Source organism: Musa acuminata, chromosome BXJ2-4 (assembly GCF_036884655.1).
Source record: "Musa acuminata AAA Group cultivar baxijiao chromosome BXJ2-4, Cavendish_Baxijiao_AAA, whole genome shotgun sequence".
In the NCBI taxonomy this organism is placed as follows: Eukaryota; Viridiplantae; Streptophyta; class Magnoliopsida; order Zingiberales; family Musaceae; genus Musa; species Musa acuminata.
In genome coordinates, this window is record NC_088341.1 from 27,198,734 (window position 1) to 27,219,151 (window position 20,418).

Genomic DNA, 20,418 nt, shown 5'->3' on the forward strand with positions numbered 1-20,418 from the left:
TAACCTGTGGTACATTTGTTGTTTATATGAATGTTGAATTCTCGTTATAGAGAGAAAAACAAAGGCTTATATTTTACTGTTAAAACTGCTATTATATTTTTATTGCTACCTTATCATATTTCATACTTATTTAATTATAAAAAATATTGGTTTATTATTTTCATGTCATCCAATGTCATAGATTTTGTGGATTTAGTTATATTTTCTATTAACATTAATTATTATCAAATATATAAAGTATTTAGTTACCTTAAACCAGTCCAAGAAATACCCCAAAAGAAATATGAACGTCTAAATTGGTGAAAGTAGAAAAATTAAGTCACTATAAAAAGAAGGAATATCTTTTAAACGTATTTTAGGTATTTGGAAAAGGGTTAAATATTCTCCGTTGATTGATATCTTATTCCCAATATATATATATATATATATATATATATATATATATATATATATATATATATATATATATATTATCAACATCACTCGTAATTTATGTTATTCGATCTCACTCATTGTATCCTTGATTTCATCCAACAAGGATCAAGGGAAGAAAAAAAAGCCAAGGAAGAAGAAGATGAGGAGGGAGAAAAGAAAAATATTTATATTTATTTTATAAAAGTAAATTTATAAATATTAATAAAAAAAAGGACTATAAATAGAAATATTTAAAAAATAAAAATTACGTTCTAATATCCCCATAATTACCACTTGTGACCTCATAAAAAATGAGAGTAAGAGATAAAATAAATATAAAAAAGATTAGTTTATTAGATCTGAAATCCTCTGATGCCCTCTTCTCATCCTCCCTCCCCTGATAACAACGAGAAAAAGATCAAATTTATAGGAAATTACCATAATACCGTCAACTACCTCCTAAAGAATAAATAATGTAAAAAGAGAGAAGTACTCGAGGAAAAAAGAGTAAAATGTCTATATTACCCTCCAGCGTCGTCCAAAATGAGAGAGGAAGAAAAACAGAAGTTAAATTGATCCGAAATCCCCATAATACCCTCCTCCAAGCTCGCCCCAATGCCTCTTCCCTCCCCCTCTCTTATGGCCTCCGCTTCTTCCCCATGCCGTCGCTTCCTCCCCGCCTGCTCTTCCTCCTCACTCGAACCCTTTCCCGCCTCCGCACCCGCTTCCCCGCTGCTCCCGCTTTCCCGATCTCTACCCTTTAACCCCTCCCTTCCCCTATGTCCGACGATTCCCCTACCGCGCCGGCCCCGCCAGCGGACGGATCCTCCCAACCCGAGGACGACTTGCGGCCCCTTCCGCCTGAGCCTTCCCCACCCGCCGAACCCTTCCCCCGCAAGACCCGCTTCCCTCGTGCCTGCAACACCCGCCCCGCCGCCGCTGCCGCGCTGCCGCCGCTGCCGGAACGCCGTCCCGTCACCCGGAGGGAGAAGGAGGAGCGGCAGAAGGCTGGGAGGGTGATCACCCCGCTTGTCCGGCCTCCGCCGCCGTCGCAGCTGCTCCGGTGGGAGCTCCGCTCGATGTGGGAGCTCGCCGCCGTCCTCGACTTCTTCCATGTGAGCGCCTCCTGTCGTAAAGGTGTCTCCCTTTTCAGGGATCTTTCTTTGTTCCCTAGGGTTTCTGAGGGTTGCTCCTGTTCTCGTTTTTGCTTCCCTAGACTTTCAGGCCACTGTTGAACATCGCGGTGGAGTTCTCAGCGGAGGAGCTTGAGACGGCGTTGATCACGCCCAACAATACGCTGGATGATGTGCACATGCCTCTGCTAAAGGTTCGTTCTTTTTTTGTTTGGATTTAAAGGTTGTAGCTTTTTCGTCACAGCTGCTTGTCCTGCTCTCAGTTACATTGCATATTGGCTTTCAAGAACTGTGAAGTTTTTGGCTAGGAAAATAGTTGCAAGTTCTGATTGGTTTTGCCTTTCTGAGAAATCGTGCTGTTCGAGTAGAATTGTAGCATGAGTTATCCTAAAAAAGCATTCAACTTCTTTTCTTTAATTTCACCTGGTGATTCTTAGCTAACAAAAATATTCTTTGATGCAACTTAGCTAGCTTACTCGGTCAATGCTTGTTCTTACAACCATAAGCATGATCTTTATATCATTCAGTCAGTGATATTTTGATTCGTTAACATGTTATTCTTGTTTCACTAGATTGCATATGTTCCATCCATCCATAGATTGCATCTCTTTTTATGTGGAGAACTGCACTTAATTGTGCTTTCTTTAAGTACCAGGTTTTGGCTTTTAGTATTTTGTTCTAGGACATTGGTTGTGAGATAGAGTGTCAGTAATATGACATTGCAGATTTAAGTTAGTAATATGTTTTTCTTGCTATCAGTTTAACGGAATTGCATATATTGATTGTTTTATTAATGATTTTTGGGTTGTTTACAGGATCCAATGGCTTGAAATGTGACATGATTCTCACTTATTAGTATGACTAGTCTATAGTCCTGCTCTCTATTGTGTCTGATGTTAATTGTTTACACAATTTTCTCCCTCATTGGATATTGTGCCTATTTGATGGAAGGAGCAACATCATATATGTATGATTCATACTTAGAATTGATGGTCATGATACTAGGTTCCAGAATCGAGCCCTGGTCAAGTGCAAAGCTATTGATATATGTCCGTGTAGAAGATACAAAGATATATGCATGTGAACCTGCTCAAAAGCATAAACATTGAATATAATAAAATGGCAGTGAGATGAATTTAGTTGCTCTAGTATTATTTGCGTTCATAATCATTCTATTCTTGTGAAACTTCTAGGAAATATTATAAGTCAAAATTGGCATATTAGTGTACTCCTTGAAGTTTTGCAAATTTAAAAGGTCCTGTCTTTCCAAGGACATGAAGTTTATAACCAAGTGGGTCACCATGCCATGTTAATTAACATGTCATAGTACTGGGCCCATGTTTAAACCCACCATTATTTTTTTGCTTCCTACCTCTCTTACCTAGTTAGTTTTTGGTGTCCGAGTATCCTTACAGAACTTATAATAACATTATCTGACAAATGTTTCTGCACTGTAAAAAATGTTGAAAATGGGTAGGTAGTTTTGTATAATTACATTGATGTCAATACCAGGAGTGTCTGTTTTCAAATGTTGCAATTAATGCTGAATTGCAAAGACGACTAATGGGTTTGACATATCATGTCAATGGTTTTGATGCTTTATTAATCATTAGTTGGTTTGTGGATTCAACCATGGCCAAGAAAGTTTGTCCTGCTTTCTGCTTATTTGGGCCAAAAGTTCCATTTTGATTGGCATTAGACTGTTTTCTGCAATTCAATTTCACGATTGGAGATGCTACTAAGAATCCATGGAAGATCTATGTAAAAAGAAAATGACAGTAGTTGAATAATTTATGCAGATATGTGCCTTGCCATTAAAGAGACTACTGCATATTTCTTGAATTTAATTTAAAATAATTTTAGTCATTTTTGATTTATATAGTAGCTGTTAGGTTATTATCTTAAATAAATAAAAAAGAATTTTGAAAGAAAGAAGGAGAGCACAATTTATTAAGAGATTAAAATTAGGAGCACTAGTTTTTAATGGTACACTTGTGAGGTCTTATTTGTTGATGATTTGCATTCATGTGAAATACAAAACTTTTGCTTTTGGACATCCTTGCTTCTCTTGTTTTCCTTGATGCTTCATGGAATTTAAGAAAGGTCGATGAGTCCGTATTCAGTACAAAATCTAAAACAAATAACACATTCAGAAAATGGATGTCAACCATTTTATGGTGATTCTAAATCAACTAAGGGTATTTTAGTTTAAGATTCTTCTTGGGATAATATGTGTTTAGTACTACCACAAGCAATACTAATACTATGATATTGAGAAATTATTCTGAAGCACAGGTATCTTAGTTCAGATGCTATTGATCAGTCCTGATGGCAACAAGTGAACTACCAAAATTAGTGACTTGGAAGAACTGTCATATCTATTGAAGCTTAGGTCAGTTTAAATTTGTCCCTTCACCAATTTAAATCTTGTTACATTGTGTCTGACATAAAGATAGCTTAGCTCCTTAGAACAGGAACTTTTTGTTTTTTCTAGTTATCCAAGTCCAACAGTTTTTTTCTTGGTGGGTGTGTACGTGTTTCATGGTTGCATAACCTAACAATACAATTAATCCCCTTTTTCTTGGTGCCCCCAATTAGCACTCATATAAGCCCCTCTTTTGCCCTAATATATGAGTAATCAGCATTTGCTCCAGTTTCTCCAGGATCAGTTGATCATGTGTTCATTGTAAAAAATGTTTCGTAATTTAGAGATTGCTCTTAAGATGTGAAGCTTAGTTAGAGATTGCTTCTAAGACGGCAAGCTTAGTGTTCTAATAAGGTTGCTCCTGTTTGGCCTAGGTGACCAGGGTTTGAGACATGAAAGTAACATCCCTATTTATAGGAGTAAGATTGTATGCATTGACTCTCCCTAAACCCCATCTTGGTTGCTGCCTCATCCAATAAGTTCTTTTTTTAAACTCAAAGTGTTGCTTAATCTTAGAACTCAGGTTGATTGTAGACTTGTAGTTCAATGATGGCACACCTTTGTCTCTGAGTTTTGGGAGTTAAAATATTTGAATGAAGTGCCTTAACTTGTTATTCAGTGCCTTCTATAAGACGATATGAGTTTTTAACGGTGATTTAAAAAGTGTTAGGTTCCAAGTTCCAAAAACTCCCGAGGCACTAGGCGCTTGCCCAAGCAGAATGAGGTGTTAAAATATACAAAATATATAATATAATTAATAGATATAATTATTTAAATAAAAATATGATATTAAATGTTGAAAATATGATATAATTATTGTGATTCTTGCAAGCTGCTGCATCCGTGAAAATTCCTACTAGATATTTTTTTTTATGTCATTTGAGAATCTATCGAGTTGCTCTGTACATTTATCATTTATCTTGAAACCCTAACAATAATTTCAAATAAATAAAAATTTATAGTATTAAAATCAAATAATATATTATTAATCTAATAAATAAAAAATATTGTTATTAGTATACAGTTAACAGTATACTGTTAACAGTATACTAAGTCGAGTTGATGTGAGAAGAGAGTAAGAGTAAGGCCGAGGCTGCTGACTGAGAGCAGCGGCAGCGATAGTGGCGAGCAGCAACAGTGGCGAGCGGCGACAGTGGTGAGCAGCGATAGCCGCGGCGAGTAGCGATAGTGGCAGCGGCGAGCAGCGACAGTGGCAGCGACAGCGGAGAGAGGCAATGACAGCGAAGAGAGATAGCGGCAGCAGAGAGGAAATGTTGGCGGCGGAATCGCGAGCAGGGTTAGGGCTGGGGAAGTCATGAGAGGGATGCTGGGAGGCTGATATCGGTGCTTTAGTTGGTTCGATTGAACCAACTAATGCAAATGCTACCTAACCATACCTAAAACGCTGTTTCAGTTACCTGGTTTAACCCGGGCGCTCGCCCGAAGCACCCAGTGCCTGGGCTCGAGTGATTGCCCAGGCGGCGCCACTTTAAAGCGTGTTGCCTAGACATTAAACGAGGCGCCTCGCCTCGTCTTGCCTCGCCTCGCTCGAGCGCCTAGGTGAGCGCTCAAGCGCCTATTGAAATTGTTGGTTTTCAGAAGCTATAAAAATTGCTTTCTATGTCTGAGTGTGCAAGCTTGTTGTACAATTAATCTCTTGTTGAAAGTTGAGGACATGAGATTTTTCAATTTCATCCTCCTAATAATGATCTTGTGTAAAATGACCAGAAAATTAATCTGACAGCATTGCCTATGGCAAACTGTTAAAAACAGTGAATGATTCATCCGATTTGTCCTCCTAGAAGTACTTTGAATATGTTTTGTACTTTTTGACTCCCGAATCTTGTATACCAGTTGTAACACATGAAGAACATTGTTTTTGATATAATGCCATCTAGGAAAACAGTTTTTCAATTGAAGATAATTAATTTTTAGCAATATGTTATTGTTTCTTTTATTGAGAATGTTACTTTCCTGTTATTTTCAATTGAAGCTACATTTGATTGCCAGAATTTGAGTGCCTGTAAAAGGACAGATGTACCATAACACTTTTGGCATTTTAGTTATTAGCAAGAAGGCTATTTCCATCTCTATGGTACTAAATGAATGACTGTTTTCTGACACGTGTAACACTGACATGAAATTTGGGAATTTTTATGATAAAAAAGTACATAAGTAATCGTGCTAAATGTTTTTATCACAGTAGGTATTAGTCATGTCAAAAGCACTGCCAATTCCATTTATGGAAATTCTTGTTCGTAGGTCCATCCAGAGATTCATATAGCTCAAAGTCATGACAGTTTGCAGATGGCCAATAATTTTTGGGAAATTTGTGGTTAGTTATTTAAGTTAGTACAAGATCATTGAGGAATTACTGATGCAGTATCGTATGAGGTATATCCTTCTGATATTCTCTAAATAATAACGTCTAGCTGGTTTGTGAAAATTAAGCTCGACTGCCTAATCAATCATGGCTGAGCTTGTAATCATGTAGGGAGCTGCTTGTTGTTTGAGATGTATTGGGACTTTTATCAGTTGATTAAATTTCTTTAAAGAACAATATGTAGATTTATTAACAGGCATGTTGACATGGTGTTGGCTGCTATATAAATTCTTCGATCCTGTCGATCACCAACAACAAGCCTTTGTCTGTACTGTTGCCCAACCATTTAGTTCAAAGTTGGAAATGCCACTTGTTATTACCTCTAACCTACTTGTATAAGATATTATTTTTTCTAACGCTCCATCTGGAGGCTGTTTCAATTACATGAAGAGGCTGTTGATTAGGTTAATTACTAAATTGTCATTCTGTAGTATTGATATATTCAATTGAGTCTTTTATGTGTTTTGTCCATAAAAATGAAACCATTCTAACTTTTTCTTTCACACCTGAGTTTATCCAATATAGGGTTACAGTTTGGTTTGGATGTGGTAGAAATAAATGCACTCTGGTTATTGTTTTTAGCATAATTCATTGCATTACAGTTTATTTCTGGTGAGCTGGAGATTCATACTTGCTAGTTAGGAAGGTGTCTAAGCATCCATATAATATCTTTCAGTGTCTTATATGTGATATAAAGAGTTACATCTTATCAAGTAAACTCCATTATTTTGCTTTTCATATTAGTTTACTGTGTGGTAGAGATTATCTTGCTTAGGGTTTTGGCCTTGGTTTTTCTTTCTGTTTGTGCTTAAGCCATGAATTGCATTTAAAATTTGTTTTAGATTATTACTGTGTTGTTTATTTTTTCCTGTAATGTAACCTGATAACCATCCTGGCTTAGGAGCATGGATCGTCTTACCGGTCCATACCGATGTCTTAACCAGCTGTCGGTATGGTATGTATCGAGCTATATCAAGCCATATCGACATACGATATATGGGGTTGTACCTATTTACTGCCCATATCAGTCTCCTATCGAATCAATATGTACCGCCCATACCGAGTGGTACGCTGTGATATGGCGAACCTTGCTTAGGAGATGATCTCTCACCCAGTAGCATTATTAGGGTATCATTGTGTCATTCCTTATTGTTACTTACATGATTGTAACCTGAGGGAATCTGGATTTGAATAAGTTTGATTATTAAAATTTCAATAATGCATTGTAGTAATTATCGCTCCTATTGACATGTTGACAGGCAATTCCTCCTGTTACTCGCATGGCACTAGGGCGTGCAACCTGGGTTACAGTTCTCTGTAGGAAGTTAAGAGATTGGTGGCACTGGGTATGCTGTTTGTTCAATTTCTTTGCTGAGAATATTACAGCAAAGAGATGATATCATGGAATAACTAAGCTGATGATCGATTACTGCAGGTTGCTGATGGGGAGATACCGATTGTTGCATCCCATGGGTAAGTTCTTCAATTATATGGAGGCTCAAGTACTTAAAACATATTCACCTGATACCATTCTGAATTTAAACTTTTTCAGGACGGAGATTGAGACGTATAAGACTCTTGATCCTAGGACACGGATACTGATTTTGAAAGCACTATGTGACATCCGTGTTGAGGTGCCTTATTGTAGTAAATGCTAATTCTCTAATTACAAAGTCTTAACATTTTTTCTTCCAACTGACAAACTTCACCAGTTGTGTATGTGTTCACATTTCTTGGACCTTGTCTTCTACATTGCACATAAACATAAAGAATGTATTGCTAACACTTGCCTTGCAAATGAAGTTCATTAATATTTAGACCAAGGTTTTTAATTTCGAATAATACCGCTCGTACCGGGCGGCACGTACCGGTCCGTTAGTAGACCGGTACGCGGACCGCTCGCTATCGAGCGGTACCGTCGATTGGAGTTGTTTCCGCTCCATTACCACCTTAAATCGGTTGATGACGGTCGATTTTGACCGTCGCTGCCCGCTACTGGGTAGTATTAGCCGAGGGAGAAGAAAGAAGAGAGAGAAGAAAAGGGAAACCTGGAGATCCGGCATTGCTTTTCCTCGACGATCCCGATCCGTCGTTGCCCTCCCTTGCCGGACACCGCAGATGATGTCACCTCCTCGTCTGAGGCGACGAGGCCTCGGTATCGTCGGTGACTTCTCATTCGCGTGGAGAGAGAAGAAGCCTCGGCGACATTGCGGGGAGAAGAAACCGAGCGTCGTCAAGGCAGCATTTCTTCTCCCCACGCTGGCAAAAGAAATGGGGCGACGAGGCAGCGTCGTCGCTTCATCGCCCTTTTTTGCGTGGGGAGAAGGAAACCGAGGTTTCCTTCTCCCCACGCGGGCAGAAACCGAGCGACGTCGCCTTTTTTTTTCGCGCGAGGAGAAGGAAATGTCGGTTTCTTCTCCCCACGCAGGCAGAAACCGAGCGACGTCGCCTTTTTATTTTTTGCACGATGTCGCTGAGGTGATGTCGCCTTTTCCTTTTTTTTCTTTTTTTTTTTGCGCAAGGAACCCACACGAGCAGAAACTGAGCGCAGGGAGTATCGAGGCGACGTCGGTTTTTTTTAACTTTATATATATATATATATATATACCGAATGGTATATCGAAATGTACCGCTCGGTATACTGTACCATACTGTACCGAGCTGAGCTCGATAATTCGGTATGGTACGAAATTACAATCATTGATTTAGACCCTCTTTTGTGTTGTTTCTTTTCTTTTTGGGTTGTTTTAAAAATATGATTTTTTTTTAGTTCTTGGTACTTCCCTTATCTGTCATCATTTTCATTGAAGAGGAACTTTGCTCAAGCAAGAAGAGGACTCAGTCATGTTCCGGAAATCTTTTCCTCCAAGATCTCAAAGATAATGGAGATGTTTCCACAACAAAATAGAAAGAGACAATGTTGCCAAACATGTTATGTTGTGTCTTGCTTTTCAAGCTTTTAAGCATTAATCATGCCATAAGCAGTTTTGGTTTTTGAAATCAACATGAAAGAATTTCATTATCCATAAAAAGACCCTATATGCCTTGAAAAATGTGGTGTTTGTAGTTTTTAATAAAAGTCATCTGGGTACTTAGAGTCTGTTAAGAGCAACTTTTCTTTAAAAGCATGTGGCCTGGTTGTTTGCTTATATACCACTTTTAGCTTTAGGTAGTAGCAAAATTTGTTCCCTTTTTAATTTGGTTTCTGACTGTGAATTTAATTTTTCCATATTTAATCATGTTGTCCAGACTTTTGTATCAAAGGATCATGAGTTATGTAAATGAAAAAGATAACTATCAAGGTATTTGACTATACACTGGTAGTCCATGATAACGTTATAACCTTCAATCTCGACTACTTAGAGTTGGCTGCATGGCTTCTTCCTGCCTTTATACTCTATTAATTAATGAAGGTTCTCAGGTACTGTTTGCTGCTTTTATCACAATTTTGTTAAATGATACATCTCCTTTCTAATAATGCTTATTATTGCTAGATAAATCAGATGGTTCTTTTCATTTGTCATTGTAGTTCTCTTCGGTGTACTACATTAATCAATACTATCTCCTAGGAAACGGTTTTGGCTTGTGTGCCGTATAGACCATCTGATAATCTTTAACTTATAAATTAGTTTAAGCTTTTCTGCAGACTTTTTGTATCATATGCTGCAGCTGTTACATATGATATAATTGTCAATTCTGGATGTAAGATTTCCAACTTCTTGATGAATCAACAAATGATGACTTTACTAATTGAGTTATGAAAATGTAGCCTTAACTTCATTGATGCTGCTTTAAATTACTTTCAGATGGGTCCATGTTGTACTAGATGTTGACTTCATTTTTCTATTTTGCAGCAAGAAGACATTCGAAATTTTATTGATGATTCTTTGAAACGAGGCATTCAACTGTCAGCTTTTCGCAAAGAAAGGATCGGTGGTGATTCACATGGGATTTCTTATTGGTATCCTGACTAACTTCATGGTTATCTTTAGAAGTGACCCAAGTCACATTCATAGTTATTTCCAACTGCTTTTCACATAGTCATATTGCATGTATCATGATCATTTCCATCATAATTTCATTTTTTTATTACTTAGGTATGAAGATGATCCAATTATTGGCCATCGATTGTACCGTGAAATTAGACAGGTTGAGGTAAAGAAGGTCAAGGGAAAGGGATCATCATCTGTTCCACTTATATCCATCCAGTGGGAAGCTGTTGCGACCAACTTGGATGAATTTCGAGAAGTTTCAGTGAGTTTCCCCATTGTAGTTGCTGCTAATTTTATCTGTAATTTAGCACTTTAAACTAATGCTATTGGTGATGCAGCTGAATCTGTACTCTATTTAATTGTTATGAATAAAAATGAACTATAGAAAATCAGCACATAACATTATGAGGGAAAATTCTGTTGTATCTTAGGAAAGTAAACTCCATCTTCCTTTTTCTTTCATTTATATTGATAGTTATTGTTATGCTTTGCTTGTTAGGGGGATAATAGACACAGCTGGTTACTTTTAGTGAAGTTGGTGAGAATTGGGAACATAACTAAGCACATAATGTACAATACAAACAGTGAGAGACCAAAGGATCCATTTTTAGAACTTTATATTGCCCTTGTCCATTTATGATTTTGGCTCAATCATGAGAATTCTGGTTACTCTTTTATTATTCTTTTCTAATTCTTACATGTGTACTATGATCTTGGGAAGTTGTTGAATCTTTTCTTGATTAATAACGGTTGTGCTAAGGAACAGGCAAGTAGGATAAAAGGAAAATGAGGATTTGACACAACCGTTGTCTCAGAGAGAGTAAAGGAAATGCACCTGGGAGAACATTTTTCCGTCAAAACTTTCTTGCTCACTGAGAAAGACAATATAACGGTAGAACGACAATGACTGCTCAGCAATGATAAATTTGTGAGTGGCTAGCTCAAAGGTAATGCGGCGTCATGTGTGGTCCATGACCAGAAAAAGCAGAGCCATCCTCTCTCCGGAGCCTGTGACTGGAAATGTGATGATTATGATGATTGTGGTACATCAGTGGTGATGCACGTGTCGTGTGGCAGCATTAATTAGCCCATGGCCAATGATGCTGGTGCACCGGGGTGACAATTGCAGCCCATGGGCAACATAGCTTGTGTGCCACAATGAGACTCGTGGTCCATGGCCAGTGGTATTCAGGTGTGGTGGTGGTGGTGACGTAGCACACAGTTGCAAGTTTTCTTAATAAGGACCAGCAGCTTGTGGTCAATACAGATTTAGCAGCTTGCATTCATTACAGATTTGTGGCTTAGCCTTTGGTCTATTCTTGTAATCCCTTGGGTTACTATATATTTTGCTGGAAACTCTTACATTCCAAACTCCCTACTTCTGTGACTTGCTAATTTAGGGATTGGGACCTCTCATTCTTGCTACTTGTGTCGTGATAATTTTGATGACGCTGGCCATCTCTTCTTTAATTGCCCTTTCTCACGAATCTGCTTAAATCAAAATTACATATCAACTTCTCTTTCTTGGATGAGTGGAAATTTGGTACTTGGCTTCTAGAGGGACCAGGAATGACCAAAGCTAGCAACCTAACACTGAGGGGTCTTGTGACTTACAGCCTTTGGATGATTTGGAAGGCCTGGAATGAGTTCCCCTTTAAAGGGTTAAAACCTCCCCTAATTGCTTTTTTGATGAACTCTAAATTTGTAAAACTGTCTTAAGGCAACAGTGGGAATTGGGTTTCTAGATCTGTCAAATGGTCCAAAACCCAACATGGTTGGGTAAAATTGAATTCTGATGATGCTGTTAACTCTTCCACAGGCAGAGGTGGTATTGGCTATTTAATGTGTTCGAGTAATGGGTACTGTATCTTGGCAGGCTGTAAACCCGTCCATGAACCAGTATTGGGATTGAACCAGGCTCAAATAGAAGGTGTATCAAAGCTTGAGGTTGAAGTGGATGACCTCACTCTTATCAACATCATGAATATGAAGGAAACTCCACCTCGTATAAATTTCCCATGTATATCGTCAAGGAAATAGATCGGCCCAGTGTTTAGCTGTTCATGCTAAAATTTTTTATGCTGGTCAGATTTGGAAGTCTAACTGGCCTCCTTTTCTGAGTCCGATGTTGTGCGCTGAAGAGTATAGTAATTGTTGTACTCATACTTTGATTTAATTTTACTTCCTTTGAAAAAAAAGAAGGGGGAGTGAAGAGAAAAGGTAGGAAAAGAGGGATAGAGAGAATGAAAAGAAAGAGAGGAATAAGTGTCTCCCCTTAGTTTATCTTTTAATTATAAAAGTACCTAGCACTTTCCAAGTTCGGTATATAGCAGGAGACGAATTACAAAAGTAGACAATGCCATCTAATTTGTTCTTTCTTCTCTCTAGGAGTGAGCATTTTATAAAGTAAATGTGTATTTACATGATATCACAGATTAACTATTTTATATATCTGAGCCACAGTTCTTTTTTATTTATGGAGAATTTTATGACTTTCAAGAAACTCTAGGGACTTAAGAGCTGTGATGAAAAATTCAAAATGAGTATGTTTGCTGCATCAACGTTTCTCTGCAACATATTCTGTTTATATATGAATGTTATTTTAGATGTACTTCATCAGTTCAATAAGTTTGGGTTCTTTTCGTTCATAAATTAAACTCGTGACATTTCTTTTGAGTGTTTTATTCAATTAGCTACTAGATTTTGAAATTTTAGGGCCACTAGAGTCAACCTCATCATACAGTAACTGTTTGTGTTACTTATTTTAATAGTTTAAATTATATACTCTACCATAATATTCAATACTATGGTCATATTGTGTTGTCTTATGTGTGTGGCTGCTTATTGCATCTATCTTCATATTAAGGTTGTCTCATAGCATACTGCGTTGTGCTGGCATGATCTTTGCCTATCAGTAGGAATTGGCAATGAAATACGGATGATCATAAGTGATGCTATGCCATCCCATACTGCGGTAGCATGCTTTTTATGCCGATGTCCTGTTGCATAGTACTTATGGATGAAACATGCAAGCATGTGAAACTAACTTTTCTTGTTCTTTATCCTCACTAGACATATCATGAATTGATTTCTGTTGGTAATGATCTCAAATTTGTTCTCGTGCTATTTCTTTGCCCCCATATAGTGTTAAGGAATATCTTGTAAAATTTCATTGGTGGTTGTTCAGTCTCTCTTTTGTATCTTTCAGGTTTTCTTTCTTATTAATTTTGAATCCTTGTTTTTAGGAAAAGCTTCTTTCAAGTACAAACAGAACGGAAGCCTCGCTTGGGAAGAAATTAAAGTTTGACTTCCTGCCGGAGATCGAGAAAATTCACAAAGTATGGATTCTTTCCACCCTAATGTTTTTGGTTGCAGTTTACATGAGCATGGATATACTGCAAATTGGTTTCAGGGATCTTAAAGTAATTTTCTCAATGGTGTGTATTTTGGTCATTGAACAGAAAAAAGAGAGGCTGTTGAAAAAGCAACACAGAGAAGCCCTCCTCCTTGACACCTTTGTGACTGCAGATGGGCTTTGCTCTGGTCGCTCCCTCCGTGACAGAAAACCTGTCACATATACTTTTGGTATGACCGTTTTTTCTACTATTTCAAGTTTAATGATTTTCTACTATGATGTTCTAAGATATAATTAATAATATGTTATACATAATATTCTGGTCCACTGTTTTCTTATCTCATTTTTATCATTTTTATTTGATATTAAGTGCATAAACTACCTGTTTCTCCAACATATCTATTTTTCTTTCTTGTTGGTTAGAGGAACCCTAGAATCTCCAGAAATTCTGGGATCAAGAATATAATGTATCATAAACTTATTGTACTTTTATAGATTTCGAATTGGCTGATGCTATACTCATTCCCTCTTCTGTACAGTATTGGGCTACCAGTGTGGTTGGCAAAATCTATATATATGCCATATGCCTTTTTTCTGGAAAACCCATAGATCCACAAGTTCATTGGAATAAATACAGGTTCATAAAAGCACTTACAGAACATTTTTTGTCCTTTACAAAATGATCCAAGGACCTCTGCGTCCAATGGAATTGGATATAGAATATTAAAGTAGATTTCGTTGCAATCAAGATGACTGGTATAGTGAAATAATTTGACAAACATTATGATGACATACATGATCTGTAATCGGGATGTTCCGATTGTGATAAGTTTGTGGTAGAAGTTACTAAACTGTCTACTGTGAAATATTTATTTTGGATAAATTTCTAGCTTGTGCTAGAAATTCTAAAACTCACTATAAAGGGCTTAAAGAAGTGAGATTTAGAGGAAAAATATGGGAGGCTTAAGATTTAAAAAGCCCCTATGTCTCTTCGATCAAAGGAGCAAAGATTCAGGATGAAGATGCATGCCATCCTGAGCCAAGCCACTACACATCACAAGATCAACAAATCTAAAGGAACCTTGTGATGTCATAAGGATGGAGAGATGCTGGAAGAAGTACCAGTTTGCACAGTTGAGCAGTATGGTCTTGCATCTACTGGTAAGTTCTATTGTAGCAAAGAAATTTGAGCTTTCTGGCTTTCCTATTCAATCTGACATCCACAGACAGACTCTTACTTTGCTCACTTGGTTAATAGGAAAAAGAAACGGTTTGCTTGTCTCAGTGATTATCAAACTGAAGAAACTTTTATGCTGGCCTTTGACCAATGAGGATAAGAAATCAGAAATCTATCTTTTCATATAATTCCTTGATCGATATTGGATGGTTTGCATATTGGATAGTGAATTGCTACCTAGTCACAAAGGATAAAATATGCACCACTTTGGTGCCTTCGTCGGGCACATGGTACATCAAAGTTGCCCAGTTGTGTGATACCTTAAGCCTAGGAAGTATTTACAATAGTCATGGTCTAAATTATGCATTGATTAGGAGGTTTTGTAGGAAAAGTGATTGCTAAATGTGAGTACTGTTTGACATAATCTCATTGTTTGGAGACTACAGCTATAGGAGATTGGCCCAAACCTGATCATTGTGGATTTAATTTTGAGTGAAATAAGTGGGTGTCAAGTTGCTAAGATTCATGGCAGAATATACCAAGAAAACATAAAAGTAGATGACAATAAAGACAGGCGCAAGGGTTGTCATGATATGGGTCTGTTGATTATTTCAGCATCACACAATGTTGCATCAGTTGGGACACCCCCTAGCACAAGTCAAAAATTGGCTGAGCCATATGTCAACACGACTGTGTTTTCCTGTACCAGGCAATGCCTAGCAAGACAAGAATACAAGTATACTTCCATTGGTATGGTCAGTATACCACCGGTAGTCAAAATTGTGAATCTTGCGCAAAACTATGCATATTATCTCTTGTCATAATTAGGCCTGATGGTGTAACAAATGCATTATTTAAACCATTTACTTTAAAATGATTAAACCCAAATTAATGATTGTAGACCCATTTTAGTCTTATAAACTAGTTTAATTGATCTCCCACATCTAATGTGGGACTAAACTTGCGATGCAACAATCTCTTCAATATAAGATTTGATATCCTTGTTAAGGTCTAATATAGCACGCATTATCCAAGTACAGTGCACGTGAGTCCTAGCATAGGGTGGCTCCATACTATAATGTGCTATAGTGCCTTCAGCACCATCCACAAGTAGTCATTTCATATTGGGAACCCTCATCATGCTCAATATTGGGTCTGCTTTAATGTCAATTGTCAACCTAATGAGATAATTCACTTATTAACTTGATATGCCTGAATCAGTGATCCAAAGTTCTTAACCCCAAGTTAGTAGTAGCTAACCAACTGTAGCCCTACAAACCAACTTAATTGGCTTTCCACATTCGATATCGGAGTAAACTTGGGGTGTCACATCTTTTGTCGTGAATTGACAACCTTCTATGTATAAGATCATTTCTAGATATTATATTTAATTTGGACTATGTATTACAAATAAGAAAGTTAGAAAACTATGATTCTTACATCCACACTCTTGTCAAGGTTTTTGTATATAATATTTTTTGGATAAATTCTAATCGCTATTTTTCCAAACATGAAACACTTTGTCACTAATTGATATGAAAGTTTGTTTGGTACCCAAAATTAATGTCATAAACCAATTGATATGCCCTTGACTTAAACTTGATCTGCCTGACCATTAACACTTGCTGGACTTGGCATTGCAGCAATTGTTTATGTTGCAACTCATCGTGCCACTCTTGTGTTCGATGATCATATATGCTACTCATCATGCCTTCATGATACATATGATGAATATATGCATTCATCATATGGCTACGTGTACGAGATTTGTTAATTAGATACATGAGAGGTGTCCTTTTGATCGAAACTTTGATCAATGCCTCTTATGAGGATGACATGCAACTGAAAAGACTGAACAAGTTTGATTGTGGAATGCTCAATGCTGAATTGTATCATAATTGATTCTTTCAGCTTGATTGATAAAATATTTGCAGCAATAGGTATCTTAGTCGATGTTCTTCTGGTTGAGTATGTTTGGTATTTATTAATTAATATTAAGGAGGGTTCAACCTGAGTTATGTCTAGATCTACTTTAGGATCTAGCTCTATCCTGCTCTCCAACCTTAACCACCTCACCCCACAAAAGGAACAAAAAGGACTGAAAAAGAAACAAAAGCATTAAAACTTGTTAAAGAAGAAATTCCTACCGAACAGATGATGGGAAGAGATCCATGGGCTACAATTTGGTGAGGAGTCCATATCTGATACAAACAGTGATAGGATAGATTTTGTATAGCTGCAATTATGTACAATTGGTTGGTCAGAAAGATATATGTGATTCTTTTTTTGTGAGATTCAAGAATACTACCTATAATGCTCTCTATCCCTGACTATCTCTCATGCTTTTCTCTCATTGTCTGTTATCTTTTTATTCTTGCATTGGAAGTAAGTTTAATAGTCCTTTTTGACCCGATTCTGGTCTAGCTATATTGTAAAAAAAATTGAGTCTTGCCATATTGGTGGGCAACTGCACACGGTTGCATCTTGAATAATATCAGGGCTGATTGATCGGTTGAGGCAATCAAGACCTTTTCGTGTTTCTGTGCTGGATGTATGATGAAACATATAGATATGAGACTTGTTTGTATTTAGAGAAACTGCAATTTTTCATGAAAATGAAAATGCCATCACTTGATAATAATTTGGGCGATCTATCCAGATTGTCTGACCTAATTTCCATTTTCTTTTAGTTTGTTAATAATATTTTCTTTTCATAAAAAAAAGATTAGCCATTTGAGGCTGCGTAACTGTAGATTCAGAAGAAACTTTGAAACATTAGAATCCATCATGCTATAGAAAAATAGACTAGGTCACTACGATGAGTGAATAGTTGAGTAGCTAAAGATCTATCTAGACTCACAAGCTTAGATGCTGACAGTCAACTACCTCTTAGTATGTGCTTCATACCATGGATTATAGGTTTGCATGATTTTGCCCAATATTGGGTGGAACCTTCTTGTAAATGGGTCCCTGGCTTGAGAGACAAGGGTCTTGTTCTATTGATGGACAAAAGGGTATAAGGCCAGTCTCTACCATTTCTCAGACTCAGAGGGAGTCTTTGTGGCTCCATTTTAAGATATTCCTAAAACTTTACTCTTAAACAGAGACCAAATTGGTCTTAACTTTTACTAGTCTTTTATAAGTTAAGATCTGTTGAGGCTTTGTTCCTAAAGGACGAAGAGCACTTTGTTCGGGCTAGGGTTTAGGAAGCACAGAGTTTGCTTTATGCAGAAACTATATGTGCCACTACCCATTGAGCTTGATGTTTGATGTGAAATTGGAGTTAGCAGCAGAATAGGCATATCCAGGTTAGCATGCTTACTATTTGCACTTTTAATTCATTTTTTTGTGAACCTTTGTTATCTTTTTTCTTTTGAGCTTGCTGCTTTATGGGCATACCACCCATGCCAAAACATGGCACAACACTGACGTGCCATTCTAGCGTCTGGATGGCACTTGGTGTATTGTCAAGACTTGAAACCTTCATACCAGTCAATATAAAATTTCAGTCAGTCTTAAAAGAGGTTGCCTCAGCTCAAACTAATTGCTTTAGTTGGTCCAATCTGAAGAGTCCCATTCAATTTCATATGAACTTGGTATCTTTGTCAGTTTCAGCTAATTTTGCCAGTTTTGGAATGTTTGCATAAATAATAGTTTGAATCCTAAAATCTGGATATTGGTTATAAATTATTGTTTTAATTGTAGGTTTTTAGCTTCTCTTTTCTTATTTTTGACCAAACTTAATAGTAGTTTGATGTTACAACAAATTTTCAGATGACTATGACCGCTCCATCAATGAAGCGATCAAAATAACCAAGTATGTATGCAGTCATCTTCATTTTTTTTCATTTATCTCCTGCATTAATTAACTTTTTGAAGAGTATGTGTTTCTACTTTACCGCTTTGTAATGCTTCAGTGCTACGTCATATGTTTTAGGAGAAGACAAAGTTCACCTGAGACTGTTATTAGAAGAGAAGTTGTTGGGAGGCCTGAGGTATTGACTAATGGTAAATGGAATGGCTCTTCGCAAGTAGAGCTAGTTAACCATGATGCAGGGTCCCCAAAGTCCGATGACTATGAAGAAACTGATATGGAACAGCAGGACGAGCTTCTTGACCGCAGGTTTCTTCCTTTCATGTTTGTCTCTTGATGTGTAGTTTGTTTGTAATTTGATTCATCTTACTGTTTTATTATTTGGAACTCAGCAATAGGCGGAGGAAAAGGCCTCAGAGATATATGGAGAAAGATTTTGTTGATACTGTTTCAGATATCGATGCAGATTTTGACAGTGATGATGACATAGTAGGAGAAGCAGTGTATGATGAGGAATATTTGAGAAGTAGAAAGCAGAGAAAGGTGTCAAGTGGCTCGGAGGGGGATGAGGAGTATCATTGGGAGGAAGAAAATGCAGAGGATGACGAGGAAGAGGATGAATTCTCCTTGAGTACTAGTGAAGATATAGTGGAGCAACAACGTCATAAGAAGTTTCCAGGTCGAACTAGGCAGGAAACGAAACTGAGATCAGTCGATGGACTCCAGACAGGCCTAAGACGTAGCAAGAGAGCTACACGACGAAGTGTAAATTACCAACAGTATGAGCTATCAGATACAGACACAGAATTGGCGAAGCCTGGCAAGTCAAATGCAACATATGCAAATTCTGATGCATCAGATGATCTACAACTTTCAACATCTAGTCAAGATTCTCAGGATCAAGAAGACAATGGAGATATAGCTGATAACAAAGTGACTGAGGACCAAATTAACAATACCAAGGCTGCAGATAAAGAGCAGCAACCAGCTACTCAAAAAGCAGATGTCAATGGGCATGAAGCAGATGGTGCCCAAAGAATTAGGTTCCTAGACTTAAATGAGCTCGCCCCAGGCACGAGTTTTGATGATGGCCCAATCATTAAAGATGAAGACAGGGACAACTTTTAGGCAGTCTGTTTTCATTCATGGCGCTGTGCGAGTATTCGCTTGCAGTATTATCTGGTGTGTGGAACTGAAAGGCTTCTAGTTCATGGAAGCTATCAGCTTCACGAGGCCGGTGACAAGATTTGTTAGCAAACAGGGACTGCTTCCAACTTGTGGCTTGGAGGTGAAACCTGTAGCTGGGTGCTCAACCTCCTCAAACTTTGAGATCCCAACTTTGTTCAGTACCTGATGGAAATTTTGAGGAAGAAATTCATTGCATCCTGTGCTACGTGTTCCGTGTACAATACGCCTTTTGTGCTGATGATTTGCCAGATTTCTGGATTTACTTGTTGCCTTTCTTTTCATGCAGAGGCACAATGTTCAATTTAGCTGAGAGGACATCAATCCATGTATCAATTTTAACCGAAAAATTAGTCGTATTCTAAATTTAACATGTACTTCAAGGACAAAATTCAAGGTTCTTTTAGTGCCTTTAAAATCTAGTGTCTTTATCTCAGTTCTTTACCCTTTATCATTGCCGACTTGATGTGGCTCATGATGGTTTTAACTGACTGCTGCATCTCAAGGTAAAATACATTTTTTGTTGGCCACAAATTTATC

The 20,418-nt window shown here is 37.6% G+C and overlaps 1 protein-coding gene across 1 annotated transcript; it reads left to right on the top strand.

Annotated features, from left to right (window-relative positions):
- The first annotated feature begins 1,023 nt into the window (after window positions 1-1,023).
- On the top strand, window positions 1,024-20,309 carry LOC135610186 (DDT domain-containing protein DDR4-like). Its single transcript, XM_065104363.1, has 12 exons — window positions 1,024-1,529; window positions 1,631-1,741; window positions 7,615-7,701; window positions 7,791-7,828; window positions 7,908-7,989; window positions 10,210-10,316; window positions 10,453-10,609; window positions 13,593-13,685; window positions 13,809-13,932; window positions 18,654-18,696; window positions 18,817-19,002; window positions 19,086-20,309. Exons 1-12 carry the CDS (start codon window positions 1,194-1,196, stop codon window positions 19,819-19,821), a joined length of 2,100 nt encoding a protein of 699 aa, XP_064960435.1. The 5' UTR covers window positions 1,024-1,193; the 3' UTR covers window positions 19,822-20,309.
- Window positions 20,310-20,418: the final 109 nt, after the last annotated feature.

Bases quoted from the DNA above. Each gene is read 5' to 3' on its own strand.
- LOC135610186 (XM_065104363.1), top strand. From the start codon at position 1,194: ATGTCCGACGATTCCCCTACCGCGCCGGCCCCGCCAGCGGACGGATCC. The intron at 1,742-7,614 runs GTTCGTTCTTTT...ACATGTTGACAG, and splicing joins TGCACATGCCTCTGCTAAAG to GCAATTCCTCCTGTTACTCG. The intron at 13,686-13,808 runs GTATGGATTCTT...GTCATTGAACAG, and splicing joins AGATCGAGAAAATTCACAAA to AAAAAAGAGAGGCTGTTGAA.